At 46.5% G+C, this 15,312-nt stretch overlaps 1 protein-coding gene across 1 annotated transcript; it reads left to right on the top strand.

Annotated features, from left to right (window-relative positions):
• The first annotated feature begins 835 nt into the window (after positions 1-835).
• whamm (WASP homolog associated with actin, golgi membranes and microtubules) lies at positions 836-12,165 on the top strand. The gene is made up of 10 exons (XM_033050414.1): positions 836-1,457; positions 3,531-3,704; positions 4,326-4,476; positions 5,354-5,523; positions 5,607-5,769; positions 7,767-7,954; positions 9,074-9,160; positions 9,244-9,339; positions 9,522-9,891; positions 10,060-12,165. Exons 1-10 carry the CDS (start codon positions 900-902, stop codon positions 10,359-10,361), a joined length of 2,259 nt encoding a protein of 752 aa, XP_032906305.1. The 5' UTR covers positions 836-899; the 3' UTR covers positions 10,362-12,165.
• Positions 12,166-15,312: the final 3,147 nt, after the last annotated feature.

A 15,312-nucleotide genomic window follows, 5' to 3' on the forward strand; every position in this document is an offset into this window, starting at 1 on the left:
GACCCTTCTTCAGACTGAAGCGTACAGATAAGGAAGTGTAAGGTATGAAAACAGAACAAAGGAAATGGAGAACTAGGAAAATGTAGAATAGATCATTGTTAGTTGGGGTAAGTTAACAACAAAGCAGAGTTAAAATGTAGTCGAAGATAGTAAGACTGATCGGAGAACTGGAACGGGGAGGGGATGGAGAGAAAGGGAAAGCAAGTCAAGTCAAGAGAAGTCAAGAGAGTTTATTGTCATGTGTCCCTGACAGGACAATGAAATTCTTGTTTCTAGTTATACTCAATGTTCACACCGCTGGGGTGTAAGCTACCCAAGCAAAATATAAGATGCTGTTCCTCCAATTTGCACCTGGACCCGAGGTGACTTGCTGTGCCCAGGGTTACCTGCGATGACCTATTGTGACCCGGGATCACCTGTGCTAACCCGGTGTGAGCCTGGGTTATCTGGGCGGGGGGCCGGGTGAGGGGACGTCAGGCCCGGTGAGGGGGGGACGGGTCAGGCCCGGTGAGGGGGGGACGGGTCAGGCCCGGTGAGGGGGGGCGGGTCAGGCCCGGTGAGGGGGGGGGGCGGGTCAGGCCGGGTGAGGGGGGACGGGTCAGGCCCGGTGAGGGGGGGCGGGTCAGGCCGGGTGAGGGGGGGACGGGTCAGGCCCGGTGTAGGGGGGGGACGGGTCAGGCCCGGTGAGGGGGGGCGGGTCAGGCCCGGTGAGGGGGGGGCGGGTGAGGCCGGGTGAGGGGACGAGTCAAACTAGGCCGCCTTCATCCGTTACCACGGGCGCCTGGGCCTTTCCGTGACGTTACGGAGGACACGCGCTCGGCTCTGACGTCGCGCCGCTGCCTCCAGGTGACGTCAGGGGGGGAAGGCCAGGGCGATGCGGCTGCCGGCCGAGCCGGCCCATGGACGCCGAGCGGATGGACAGCCTGGACGGCTGGGTCTCGGTGAAGAGCGGTCTGTTCGCGGAGACGCAGCGCCCCCGCCTGCGCTTCCTGGCCGCCTGGAACGATGTGGAGGGAAAGTTCGCCGTCACCTGTCACAACCGGCAGCTGCAGGCGCGGGCCGCCGAGCCCGAGCCCGAGGCCCCGGCTCCGAGCAGCTGGGCTGCGCTCTACTCCCCGCAGGAGCTCTGCTGCATCCACCGGGTGCTGGCCGCCAGCTGCGCCGCCCTGGAGCGCTGCTTCCCCGCGCTGCCAGAGCTTAGGCCCCGGGGTCTGTGGGGCCTCTTGTTCCCGGGCAGCTCTCTGGCCGAGGGCTCCGAGCCCGGCCCCGACCTGGACTCCGTCTGCCGCCAGCTCGAACTCTACCTGGACGCCGCCATCGAGCTCTGCGGACATCGCATCGCCCTGGACACTCTCTTCCCCGAGGGCGAGGTCGAGGACTACTTCGAGAGTGTGAGCGAGCTCCGTGGCCGCAGCCTGGAGCAGCGGGTGGCCAGCGGACGGGAGGCGCTGAGGAAGGTGCGTGAGGTGGACGGGTTCAGGTCTTTCAGGTTCCCCTATGATCTGTGTTTCTATTTTCCTGCAATCGCAGTTCAGGAACTGATTATTCTCGGCATGGAGGGGCCGAAGGTGCAGGTGTATACCTACCGGTTACAAAGTGCACATCGATTTGGGGCAGAGGAGGAAGGGATGGAACTATCGTGCTGTCAGATGGGAATTTGATCCACAAGAATGGCTGACTTATGCTCTGGCTATAGAGTTATTTACAGTGTGTGGCGCAACTTCAACGTGCGTCAGTCGAGATTTACAAACCAGGGTTATTGACATGTCTGACCTTCATAATCCTGGTATTCGCCTGACCCTACCCCAACACAGATGACATGTACATGTTTGGCTTTGTTGTTTAATTTTCTACTTCAATAAGTGCAGTTGTTGATGCGATGTCAAGCTAAAAAGTTCCCCAAATGGCCGGGAAGGGATGACTAGCGGAGTAAACTGCGGAGAGAGTGGTTCCTGCAGAAAACTTGTTGGAGGAGGATAGTGTTGGAAAGAAGGGAATCACATTGCAGTTAGTGGAAATGACAAAGGTGCTGGGAGCAATGATGTGCTGGGAGCAACGTCTAGTAGGATAAAAGGACCTGGGCATCTCTATCCCAGTTCTGTCTGGGGAGGGAGGGGATGACACCACATGTGCAGAAAATCCGGTTGAAGACTGGGAAAGGGGAAGCCATGATTCCAGCATGAGAACGACATTTCAGAACCCCTAGACTGGAAAGCCCTTGAACTGGAGAAACTAAGACAAAGGAATGGCACCTGTGTAAGAGACCGTGGGAGGATGTGTGGACAAGTTAGTAGTGGTAGTCTATAGGTCTGTAGTAGATATTGTTGAATAAATTGTCTCCTGAAATGGAAACGGATCCAGAAAATGAAAAGTGTCAGAAATGTTCCAGGGCATTTAAGGGCACGGTGGAAGTTGGTGGGAAAAGTGGTAAAAATGGCAAGTTCTGCACGAATGCAGAAAGCTGTAGCAACGCAGCTATCAAAGTAGCATGGAATGAGTTGGAGAGTGGTGCCAGAATAGGTTTGCAACAAAGGAGGAATCAAAAGCAAAAGTTGCTGAGGGCAAGAGCAGGTTCTGCCAGGTGGGTGAGAGTTGGCGTCGGGGAACTGGTTGTGTCTTTGTTCCAGAATGAAACCGAATCCTAAGGCCTTCCTGATGGGGGATGGTGCTTGGGACTGGATATCCGTGATGAAGATGAGACAGTTGGGAACAGGGAATTGAAAATTGTCAAAATAGTGGGAGGCAGGAGAGGTGTAGGTGGGAAGGGACTGGACATTGGGGGACAGGATAGGGGCAAGTCACGAAGAGAGAGGTTCAGCAAGGCAAGAGCAGGATAGACCTGTTTGTGGATGGTCTACTATGTTGATTAGAATTCAGTGTTGTACTGAAACGAACTTGGTGAGAGGCTCAACTGTTTTTAGTGTGTGGGTCTTCAGTACTGCAATTGGGATGGAGTCTGACCTTGTGGTCCTTTGCTGTGTCCAGTACTCCCAGCTTTGTCTTGATATCATTGGAGTAAATTGAATAGAGTACAGACTGGCATCTGTGATAATGAGGTTCTCTCGAGGACCATTACAGTTTAGTCAGCGATGGTGCTGATAGGCTATAGCTGAAGAAGAACATGGTTTCCCACCTCTTTAATCTTTCATCTGAATGTTGTCCAACATGGAGGAGCACTGATACATCAGCTGAGGGAGGATGGCCTTGTGTTGTCAGGAGTTTCCTGACCCGAAGATTACTTCTAAACCACCGTCAGGCATGGGGCATCTGTTCTACTGGTGCTACAGTGTGCACAGGATTTGTGAATGTCCGTAAAGTATTCTGTGACTACAACTATTGTCAGGCTGTTGCTGTTCTGCGGACTTGTCCACCCAGCCTCTTAAGGGATACCCACAAGTGCTCTCTTCTCTGGGCTGTGTGTATGTGTTATTTTTATAATGTAATTATTCTGTGAAGGCTCTGGCCTTGGGTTGTGTTAAGGGGCCAATTGTCAGCTGCTGATTTTGCTCGGATGACTTTCTGTTTTCCAGATCTTGAACCAACACATTCAAGCTAAGAATCTGGTAACCCTTAAAAGATTCTACCTGGAGGAAGATGAAGCCTATCAGGAGCTGGTCACTGCCGCCACGCAATTCTACCAGTGTTTACTGCAGCCTTTCCGGGATATGCGAGAGTTTGCCTCGCTGTGTAAACAGGAGGCCTTGGTAATTCATGCAGTTGCTGTTTATTTCTTAGGGATGCTGCACTTTAACTAATCATTTTAATTAGAAGCAACAGTCAGCCGTTAAGCAGTAGCTTTAGCAGTAAAGGGACATGGGTTGGGTTGCAGTACAATCAAAGGCTACAAATCTCTGCTGGCTGTAATCAGCTGAAGCAACCAGTGCCTGCTCTTGAGAATCTGAAGCTACAGAGTCACTGGTGGAGGAGGACTTGCATCACACTGGTACAGCTGGTTGTGGTTTTCAGTAGATTATGTGGGCCCTGATTTAGGACTATCTGATGCTGACTCTGCCCACAATGGATTTGGTTCAATTTCTTTCGGATTTTGAAGGATATTAATAATTTGTAAAATTCATTATTTTGGGTGCTTGTGCTCAGCTCAGGATGGGAACACACGTGAGACTAATGAAGTGTTCCTTCTGAGGGCCACAAGGGGGCAAGTTTATTATGTAATTTGTGTTGTGAGAGTTTACCCTGGGTCAAACCAAAAGTACATTTTTGAGCGTTTCCATGCTTGACCATCAAATATATACACAGTCAGGAGATCAGTTGCCTTTATCCAATATGACTTTCTGATCTAACTTGACTACTTCCGATATTTGCAGAAATCATTGGAGTTTGACACTCTGGGTCCAAGGAGAATTCAGAGTCTGCAGAAAGAAGTGGAAGAATGGTCCCGGCGCATGCAAGAAGCAGTCTGCTCAATCCAGGACATAACAGTGGATTATTTCCGGGAGACGGTGAAAGCGCTGGCAGGTAATTTAGACTGGAGCAAAGGTGAACTGACAGCTACAGTTGCCAGGGTTTTCATTACCAGAGCATAAAAAGGGTTGAATTTTAGAGAACCAGACCAAACTACAGGTGGAGTGAGCCTGTCTCAGTCCCATTGTACTGAAGTTGCAAGTGAAGAGGCCATTGCTCACAGAAATGTGGGGCATGTGATGCACGCTGGAACAATAATTTGGAGATCCTGGTACCTATAAAGAAAGAGTTGGATTGTGTTTTATGCATCTGTTGTGATCTGAAACAGTCAGCCCATCTGTAGTTATTTAAGAATAGAAAAATGAGTGGGTTGTTTTAGGCTCTGATAGAAGCCCAGTAACGAGAACTTAAAATGCAAGCTGAGTTAAGGAGCTCACATAGGAGGAATGGACTTGGACCATCTGCATTGTGATTTCCTTATTCTTGGGGTCTTGTGTAGGGGGTCTACTCACTTTGTGACCTATCTAAGCAAGGTATCTTAATTTGTTCATAGAAAATAGCAAAGTATAACACAGGAACAGTTCCTTCACCACAATGTCTGTGCTGATCATGATACAAGATAAACAAATCTCGTCTGCCTACACATGATCCATATCTCTCCATTCCATGCATATCCATGTTCCTTTCTAAAAGCCTCTTAAAAGGCACAATATTTTCTGCCTCCACCACCACACCTAGCAGCAAGTTCCAGAAACCCATCCCTCTGTGTGTAAAGATTACTTGCCCCACACATCATCTTTAAACTTTGCCCCTCTCACCTTTAAGCTCTGCCCTGATCAAGTCGATTTGATCCAAGGAAACATAGATTACAATAGTAAGTTACACACTGATACAGCTAGCTAATGTTTCTCATGATTTTTTTATTCCGCAGCTATGCAGAAACGGATGGAAGAAGATCCAACTCACTTTGGCAAAGCTGCCTGGGCCAGTGTGGCACCCAGACAGGAGAAATTGAGGTTCATGTTTGCGAAGGAAACTTTACAATACACCCGGGCAAAAGAGCTGTGTTTGAAGCGCAAGAAAACGCAGATTCAGTACAAGGTAACATGCCTGCAGCCAGTCCTGCTTAAAAACTGCCCTCTGCAGCTTGCCAAATACTTCAGTAAATCTCTCTTTGAACTTAGATGGCGCATCTTGACACCAGGAAAGCAGTGGCGATGGTGGATGAGTTAGAAATGCAGTATTATGAAACGCAGCTGGAGTTGTACAACATTCAACTTGAAACGTTAAAATATGAGGAGCTGCTGGTTGTCGCTCAGCTGGACACCCTTCGACGTGAAGCCAGGGGTAAGTGGCTGTTCATCATTCCCATCTGTACTACAGTGAATTGGGTTGGTTTATTCCAGCCAGCCCATTCATTCACCTGTTAAAAGTTGTAGATATTCCTGAGGTAAGGGTTACCACTAGTATTAAGAGTTGGAAACAAAGAGCCAGTGGCTGATGCAGTGAAGAATGTTGTGCAGGCCAGAAGAGTATGCCTACCTAAGGTGGTCCACCGCCCATGGCAATCTCTTTACTCACAAATACTTGCAGTACAACAAGGCTTAAACAGGAAATCTGCCATTTGTTGTGTGCTCAGCAACATTCATTCAGTATTGCTTGATGGACAATCAAGTCAGAAAACCGGCAGTTGCTTGGATCTAAAGTAGTGTCAACTATAGAATAAGGCACGTGTTCATCATCTCATCTGTAGAGTGGTTGATGAGAGAGTATCCGCCAATGCTTTGGTGGCTGTGGTTATCACCAGAGGAAGAGTGAGGCTTGCTACTTTGGGGCACTAACTCTGGTCAAACCCCTTATCAAATAGTATAATTTAGATTTGGATTCTTTTGAAAATTCGCCATGACCCCTCTCCTCATACATAGGTTGACAGCAAAATCAGTGGCCCGATTTTTCTTTTGGGTTGTGGTTCCAGTGCCAGGCAAATGAGGCATTGATGGTTCAGATCCCACTAATGCAAGGCCAATAAATCAGGATTTCCTCCTTTAAACAGAGGTTTACTTGAGACGAAGGCACGTTGAGCCAAATGCATCTTAGCCAGGATTCACCTTTATATTTAACTCTTAATTTGTTAATGATGAAACTCCAGTCATAGAAATCATACAATCTAACCTTACCCCTCCCCAACTCCCATCATGCTTTCAGCACCTTGACAATGTCTCGCTCATTCGTGAGTTGCATACCTGTCACAAATCTTTATGTTGCTGTTCCTACTTACTCCAGGAAGTTTGCTTCACAGTAAGAGCCAATTGCTCTGCTGGCTTTGAGGTTGACTATCCATCACGAAACACTGAATGAAGAACGAGTCACCAGCATTGTTGCTGGGCAAACAACAAATGCCAGATTTCCAGTTTAAGCCTTGCTATACCTCACACAGCTCTGTGCGATGAAATTGCCAAGAAGCACGTTATGCAGAGGCTCCTTGTCTTTTCAATCCACAACTGTGCCGAGCCAGGGGAAAGTGGACCCAATCACCAACTAAAACAATCCAAAGGCAGGTTGTATTGTCATGGATAGTGTTGCAGTACAGATAGAGCTGGGGTTACAGATCCATTACAGATCCATAGTTCCCTGCAAGTGGCAACATGGATAGACAGGTCAGTGCATTGAGTATCAGAGTTGCGACCTTTTGATGCGACCACATTTGGAATATTATGTGCGATTCTGGTCACCCATATATAACAAGGATGTCATTAAGCAGAAAAGGTTGCAGGAAAGATTTGCAAGAATGTTACTGGGACTGCAGGGCTTGAGTTATTAGCAGAGGCTTGATCGTCTGGGAATTTTCCCTCGAGCATAAGAGGTTGAAGGATGACCTTATTGAGGTTTATAAAATCATAACGGACATAGATGAAGTGGATGTGAAGTCTAAAGCTGGAGGGCATAGGTTTAAAGTGAGAGGGGAAAGATTTAAATGGAACACAGGGAATGTGGAATGAGTTGCCAGAACAAGCTGTAGAAGTGAATACAATTGTGATATTTAAAAAACATCTGCACACATATATATGTAGAGGAAGGATTAAAGCGATATATGCCAATAACAAACAGTGGGGAATAGCTCGGATAGACATCTTGGTCAGCATGGAGAGTTGGGCTGAAGGGACTGTTTCCAAGCTTTCTAACTCAACAATAGCAGGCCAGAGGACACAACATGCGGTTACTTCCTAAAGGAGGTAAAAACAGAAGAATAGTTTCTTCTAAAATAATAAGAAGCTAAATTACATTTGATTGGAATACTCCCTTATATTTTTGCCACCTAATGAGGGCTTCATTTGTAACTCTAGAGAAAGAGGAAGAAGTGGTTTACTATGATGCCTGTGAAGACCCTGAGCAGCTTCGGGCCAATGAAGGGATGGGCCTGGTACATGACAGTCGCTCGGTAGACATTAAGATGTTGTTGCACAAAGTTCACCAGCTGGAGAATAAACGAGGTGCCATTTGCTCACGGCGATCGTACCTGAGGAATAAGCGGGTAATTGCTGAAACCTTCATTGCTCTGCAGGGTGGCGATTGCTTTCCCCTCTTGCATTTTGATTTGAAGGACCTCAATGCAACTATTTTCTCATGTAAATTGGGTAACATTAATATGAATGCACCCACTGACCAAACCTTGTGAAGATATTTTTTGCATGCAATTGTTTCAAGCTTTAGGTGAAGTGCTTGTGACCAATTCTCTCTTCAAGCAGACCAAAGTGATTCAAGGGTTCCCTCTTTGTTTTCTTGGTGTTGGGATTTTTTTGCTCCAGTTGCTTTATCAGCAGTTGGAGCAGAACATCATCTTCTCTGTTAAGATGGTGCTGATGGGGTGATAACATGTTGTCTCTCTTGCCTGGAACAATGTTGGTGGTGGCACATGAACTTGGCCTACTGGTGATGAGGCACGCAGCCGGGTTATTAAGCAATGCAGTACTGAGTATCTTATTCATTGCCTCCTCTGGAAGTCAACTGCAAATGTGAAGGATTCACAGTGATGGTTTCATGGATAAGTGCCAAAGAAACTGGGTGTAAACTGACTCAATGCCAGCTATCTAAAATATAGTCTCTTGAGATGTTTTGTTAGGTTTATTTTGACAACTGGGTGTAAATAGCTGAATCTGTACAATTCCAGTAAGCCCTCATTGTCAAGGTGCAGAGGAACGGTGGAACCTGCTGAGGTCTACGTATAAAATAGACACAAAATGCTGGAATGACTCAGTGGGTCAGGCAGCATCTCTGGAGAAAATGGATAGGTGACATTTCGGGTCGGGACCCTTCTTCCGACTGAGATCAATGTATATTTGGATCAAGATCCTCTATATCTCTCTGTGTCACCATTCAGCTGCTAAGGTATAGATGTGGGGATGGTTGCATTAAACAGTTTTAATGTAGCTCGTGTTCAAAATGATATAGCATTCTGGAATAGGGTTCAAAGGCTTATACAACACGGCTCAACCTATGTTGGGATATTCTCATATACCTGCTTCACATACAATTCTTGCTGAACCAGTTAATTTGGGCTGTCTTCGCTAGAGGATCCCTGATGAGGGAGGGGGGGCTGATCATTGTCTATCATTTCCAACCATAGGACCTAACGGCATCTTCTCTTCACCAGGAGGAGTGTAAAGAAACACAAAGAGCTAAGCAGCAGCAGTTGCAAGGAGAAGAAGCTAATTTCCGACAACACCATAGCATTCAGGTGGTAAGTGATTACAAAGTGTAACTTGGTTGATGTCTACCAGTAGATTGTTTGTTAACACACTGTATGAAATTATGTTTACACAGAAACATGACCAGAATAAAGAAGAAAACATAAGGAGACGGGAGTGGGTAAACATGGAGAGGCAAAAGACTTTGCAAAGGCTGCGTAGTTTTAAAGAGGTAGAGATCGATTACAGCCCACTTGAGGGTGGAAGCCCATCTTCTAGCCCCCACGATACTAACACCACAACTGTTCCATTACAGCTTGTCCTGATTTTTTTTGTGTGCATTTGGATTTAGTGGATTTAGTGACAGAGTCTATATTTATGCATATTTTTAACAAACAAGTTTTTTTATTCCAGAAATCCTCAGGACAGATTGCATTTAAACCTCGTTGTCAAACTTCCAGAGTGCAGAACCAAGACACAGCAGCATCGCACTCTGCCAGCAAAAAGCAACCCAGAGCCTCCAAGTCTTCCAGCAATGTTCCAGTGCACATCTTCCTCCCGTCAGGTGCTGTAATATCTTCAGGAGAGGCAGACACAAGAGCAATCTCTTCAGTGATGCTTCCACCACCAGCGCCCCCACCACCACCACCACCACCACTGCCCCCACCACCTCCTCTTCCTCCGGTTCTCCTGAGCAGCAAGGGCACATCAGAAGGCACGAAAGAACAGCCACTCATCTTCACCAGTGAAAATTCAGCAAAGAAATCCCTAAAGGAAAATATAGGTAAGAATCCCACCTCTATCCTCCGCCATACCAATTATAAAAGTTTAATGGCCCTTAACAATAGATGTTTTTAAAGTCCACCATAGGTTGCATATCATTGTAACTTTTGAGCAATTCACTGGTGTAGTAAGATTGTGAGTGACCAATCCTCAACCCTTCCCCCTCCAGGATCCATGGACGATGTGCTGGCTTCACTAAAGCGTGGCGAAGTGTTGCTTAAGAAGGTTGATCGGACTAAGGTGCTGTCTGCAGAGAAGCCTGTGGGTTTGCGAGATAATTTGTTAGCTGAGATTCGCCGAGGTGTCCCATTGCGAAAGGTCCAAGAAGGCCCTGTCCAACCCTTGAACAATGACCCAACCACCGAGTTAGAGCGCAGCATCAAAGCAGCCATGAAACGGATGAAGACGGTGTCTCCGGAATCTGAAGATGAAGATGATGAAGATGCACAGGCTGAGGAATGGGACAGCTGACCTAGGCTGTTGCCTGGTACTTGTTGCAAATAACCCCATCTGCAACTTTGGATCTAGTCCATCTGAAATGGCTGATAGGATAATGCAGTTGTAGCAAAATAGAAATGGAAGTGTAGTAGATGACGCACCCAACCAGTTTTGATGCTGAAGGATCCAATTGGTGAGCTCTTCTACCACAAAACCTCACAACATTCAGTGTCACGTGAAGGTTGGAATATGACCATCCAAAAGTACCCGTGGTGCTTAATCGCAGTCAACTGGCAGTCAGACAATTCTGGCATAAAGAAAAATCAATATTCAGTCATTTGAATTGTGCCTTTACATTATCAGATCTCGCCCTGCTGCATACTAGCACAACATACACACTTGTGATGTGTGGATACTGCCTACATGCGCATCTTCAAACATGTTTTAATCTTTTGTGTAGACTCTTCCTTCAGGCTGTTTTCCTTGCTCCCCATTCAATTCTTGCTGAGCTGCCTTGGTTTTGATTTGAAGCCTGATTATCCCTATTGCACTTAAGAGAATATTTTAAGAACCAAGATCTTGTATTATCACTGTGCCAACAGAGTTCATTTTTACAGTTCCTTTCATGTATTTTGATTTCAGGTCCAGTGATTGAGGACAGGGTAGGGAAGTGCAGGTGAAGGGAGATGTCCACAATGGTATTAAATGGTGATGCAGGCTGGCGGCACAGTATGTCTCCTGCGTTTGATGTTGCGTGGTAGTAGAAATATTGGAGAAGGAATGTCACTTCAAACATGGGAGGCAGGATGAGGAAAGAACAAAGGCTTCTATTTTTCATCTTTGAAGCCCGAGCCAGTACATTTTTGGGGGGAAAACGTGTGTAGTTGTGATGTGTGAAATGCAGCCGCCAAGTTGTTTATGATGAGGTCCTGCTAACGGCAACCTGTCAATGTCCCAATCAATCACATTCTGTGAGAGGCTCCAGGGCAACCCTCCGGCTATTGGAATAGTGATAAAGGGCAATTTAAATGCAGCTCACCTAAGGTGAGGGTTGGGTTTGATGTTGGTGAGGGTCACATCCACCAGTAAAGCACTCCCTACGTGCTGCATGCGGTGACTTTAAGTGACAGCATCACTTTTCTAAGGCACTGGGATGTGATTATGGTGAGATTTAAACACAAGATTGAGGATTTTATATTTGTACTGGGGCATTAGGCTGGTGCAAGTTAGTGAGGAGAAATGGCGATACCAGGAGGCAGAACAGCAGTGTTTCAGCTGGTGAAAGTTAACTTGATGGAAACAGTTGCCTCTGCTGCCCACTGTGAGCTGGGCTTCTACGGAATGCTTGCATGTCTGGAAAGAGAATAATTGATTGAAAACTGGAAAGGGGCTGTTTGGATTTAATACAGCACAAGATGCTTGAGCGATGAACTGTTGACGTTGTACTTGCAATGGGAGCAGTCCCGCTCTGGGTTTGATGAGGACCGGGACACCAGTGTGTGGTTCTGGGGTTTAAAGGGAACCTTCCCAAGCGGAGGCAACCTTTTCAGTGCTGCTGTTTAACGTCTTTCGTTCCAGTCTCTTGTTGGATGACGGCCGTGTATTTGATTGTAATGCCCTCCATAGTTGAATAGGGATGCCAATATTGTTTGGACATGAGAAAGGTGGTTAGTAAGAAGAACTGAAAAGCCATTTAAAAAGATTCATCCGATTGAGAACTGCACAATAGCTGAGGGAGAATAGACTAATATTGCATTGTGCTTTTCACTCTTTGCTGCAGAATTATTCCTCTCAGAATGTTGATGTGAATAAACCACTGCTAATCCTGTTAACTAAATGGAGACATAAGAGACTGCAGACGCTAAAATCGTGAGCAAAATAACAAACTTGCTGAGGAACGTAGCAGGCCAGTCAACAAAGTGGAGGGAAATGTTCAGATGACATTTTCAGTCAGGACCCATTTTCAGACTGATGGAGTAGAGGGCAGAAATCTGGTGTAGAGAGGTAAGGGGTAGGGATGGTCAAGAGATGAGCCTGCTGGATACTCTGGTTGCTCGCCATTTTAATTAGTCTGTCCTCGACCTCCACCACTCCGGACTGAAGTCACACACCAACTAGAAGAACAGCACCTTGTATACCATTTAGTAGCCTGCAATCCAACAGCAGGAACGTCGAATTCTCCAATTTCAGGTAGCTCTCCGCCCTTTCATATACCCAGTTTCTCCCCACTCTCGTTCATGCTTCGCACTACCCCCTCCCCCTCATTGATGCTATCACTGAATTATTTTCCCCACCCCCCACCCCTCCTACTCCATATTCTTCCCCTATTTTCCTTTCCCCTTCCTGGTCCCTTCCACACACACTTCCCTCCCCCTGAAGTAGGGTTTCGGCCCGAAACGTTCCCTATTTACTTCGCTCCATCGATGCTGCCGCACCCGCTGAGTTTCTCCAGCAATTTTTCCAGAAATTCTACCTTCCCTCCCCCTGGTTCTGTCATCCTCCACGTCCTTTCTTATCAGATTCCACATTTGCATATTTTTGATTTCCCTCACCTCCAGCCTCAGTTACTATTTTCACCCATCTCTCCTCCACCTGCATCATTTGCTAATCAATTCCTCACTTGAATCCACTTTGCTAGTTCTTGCCACAGCCCTACCCCTCAGCTTTCTCCTCTCTACTCCATTAATCTGAAGAAGAGTCCTGACTCAAAACGTCATCTGTCCACATCCTTCCAGATGCTGCTGCCCTGCTGTATTCCTCCACAACTAGTGTTTTTTTTTTGCCTGAGCTAATTATGGAAGTTTGTCTTTTCAGGAACTGCTTCTGCAAATATATTCTTAAATTATTATGCTTTGCACGGATCAATGACTGAAATTCACAACCATTTATTTTTAATATGAATATTATTACTCCATGGCATGATTACAGAGCATACTCTGTTTCAAAGGCTCTCTTGATAATGGAAATGTTTTTGTATTGTGAGCATTTATTGTACATTTTATTCCTTTGCTCTTCAAAGGTCTGCCTGCCGTGGAGAAGCAATTACTCATGGAAGTTTTTACCATCTGCTGTACGAGGTATTCTTTGTCTCTCCAGTAGTCAGTGCAGTTAATAAAGTGTTTAAGCTCTTTCAGCAAATTTATAAAGTGAGCAACTGAGATGTCCCAGTATAACTGAAACTTTTGACACTTTCTGAAGGGAAAAGAATGTGATTTACACACTGGTCCTGTGCCAGATGATGGAATAATTGGTTTAACTCGCAATGTCTGCAGCACTGGTGACATCCTGTTGTTGCAGAATTTGAACAGTAAAGGTTCTTGTGTCATTGAATTGCAAAAAACTTTGAGATGTAAAAGAGGCAGAGATAAAGTAACAGATTGCCACACAGTTCTAAGCTGGAAACATGCCATGGATTAGCAGTGAAGGAAGCTTGAATAGGGATTTCAGAAGTGAGCTGTATAAATATTTGGGGTAGCCGTTGGGAAGACCATGGGGAGCTGGGGTGTGTGCTAATGGGAGAGTGCTTGCACAGATATGATGGACAGAATGACCCATTGCATATGGTGAGCTTTGCATTCCAACCCATCAAATGCTGTTCCATCATTAGACTCTGTCTTTGCAAGTTTCCAGATGCTTCATGTGCACTGGGGCCATTTGTAGGAAATGCCTGGAAGTAGAGTTTGGGATTTCTGAGCTGTGTGGACAGCTGGTATCACAGGGGCAGCTCTGTGGTGCCACGTGTGGTGATGCTCTCTCCCAGCTCCAGGGCCTCTGGTTTAATCCTGACCTCTGTTGAGTGTGCACATTCTCACTGTCACTGTGTGGGTTTCACCCAGGAGCAAGAACTAGAGGGTGTAGCTTTAAGATGAGAGGCAAAGATTTAACATGAACCCGAGGAGCAAATTTTTCACACAGAGGATGGTGGGTATGTGGAAGTGGTTGAGGCAATACAATAACAGTAAAAGACAGTTGGACAAGTACAAGGATTAAACGGTTTTACAGAGATTATGGTCCAATGCAAGCAAATGGGGCGATCTTTGATGGGTCTTGGTCGGCGTAGACGAGTTGGGCTGAAGGGCCTGTTTCCACATTGTACGACTATTTGTCAGAGGTTGTTGTACATTGAGGTTACTTCTATTGTGCCTCTCCATGGAAGGAATAAAGAGAGCTGCATTTTGGCAAGAGAGGAGAGAATTAAGGAAGACCTAGCGTTGACAAGTCCCCTGGCAGACAGCAGGTAGACCCCTCTGGCGTTAACACAGGCAAACTGGTCTCACGGAGAAACTCATGTTTCTGCCAACTTGCCCCCTTATCAGATGTAAAAACAAAGTTGGACTTCCTCTCAGCAGGGATATCATCGGAGATGGGAGACTGCTTGAAATTCCCCAAGCTGCCAACAAAGATGATAGAACAATTAAAGTTGAGGGCAATCAAGAGGCTGCAACTGGGCTGTGGGGGGTAGATCGCAGGCTGGAGATGAGGTGTTAGCCTGGAGCGAGAGGCAGCAAACAGGACCTGGTGTGGTTCTGAATGAGGAAGGGCAGGGAGGACTGAAACTCTGGGTTGGATGGGTGTTTGTTCCTAAACCAAGCAGGATGGAACATTACAAGAGGCACAAGATAATGGAATCTGACACAAACGACAAAAAGCATCTGAAGGAACTCAATGGGTCATCTGTGGAGGGAAATCTACAGACTGATTCAGTCCAGAAAGGGGCCTCAGCCCAAAACATCACCCATTTTCCCTCCGCAGATGCTACTTGACCTTCTGAGTTTCTCCAGTTGCTCTAAACATTACAGTAATCTCAAATATTTGGTTCAATAGCAGGTGGGCACAGAGAGTGTGTGGGAGGCAGGGAACAGAACTTCTGTCAATGCCACTGACTGCGAACTATCCCGACGTTGTGGGAAATGGGGAGTGTGGGTGGATCAGACCAGTCAGTGTTTCACATCAGTGCCCATACCTCAAGGATTATAGTTTGGGA

Source organism: Amblyraja radiata, chromosome 34 (genome assembly GCF_010909765.2).
Source record: "Amblyraja radiata isolate CabotCenter1 chromosome 34, sAmbRad1.1.pri, whole genome shotgun sequence".
Classification (NCBI taxonomy): domain Eukaryota; kingdom Metazoa; phylum Chordata; class Chondrichthyes; order Rajiformes; family Rajidae; genus Amblyraja; species Amblyraja radiata.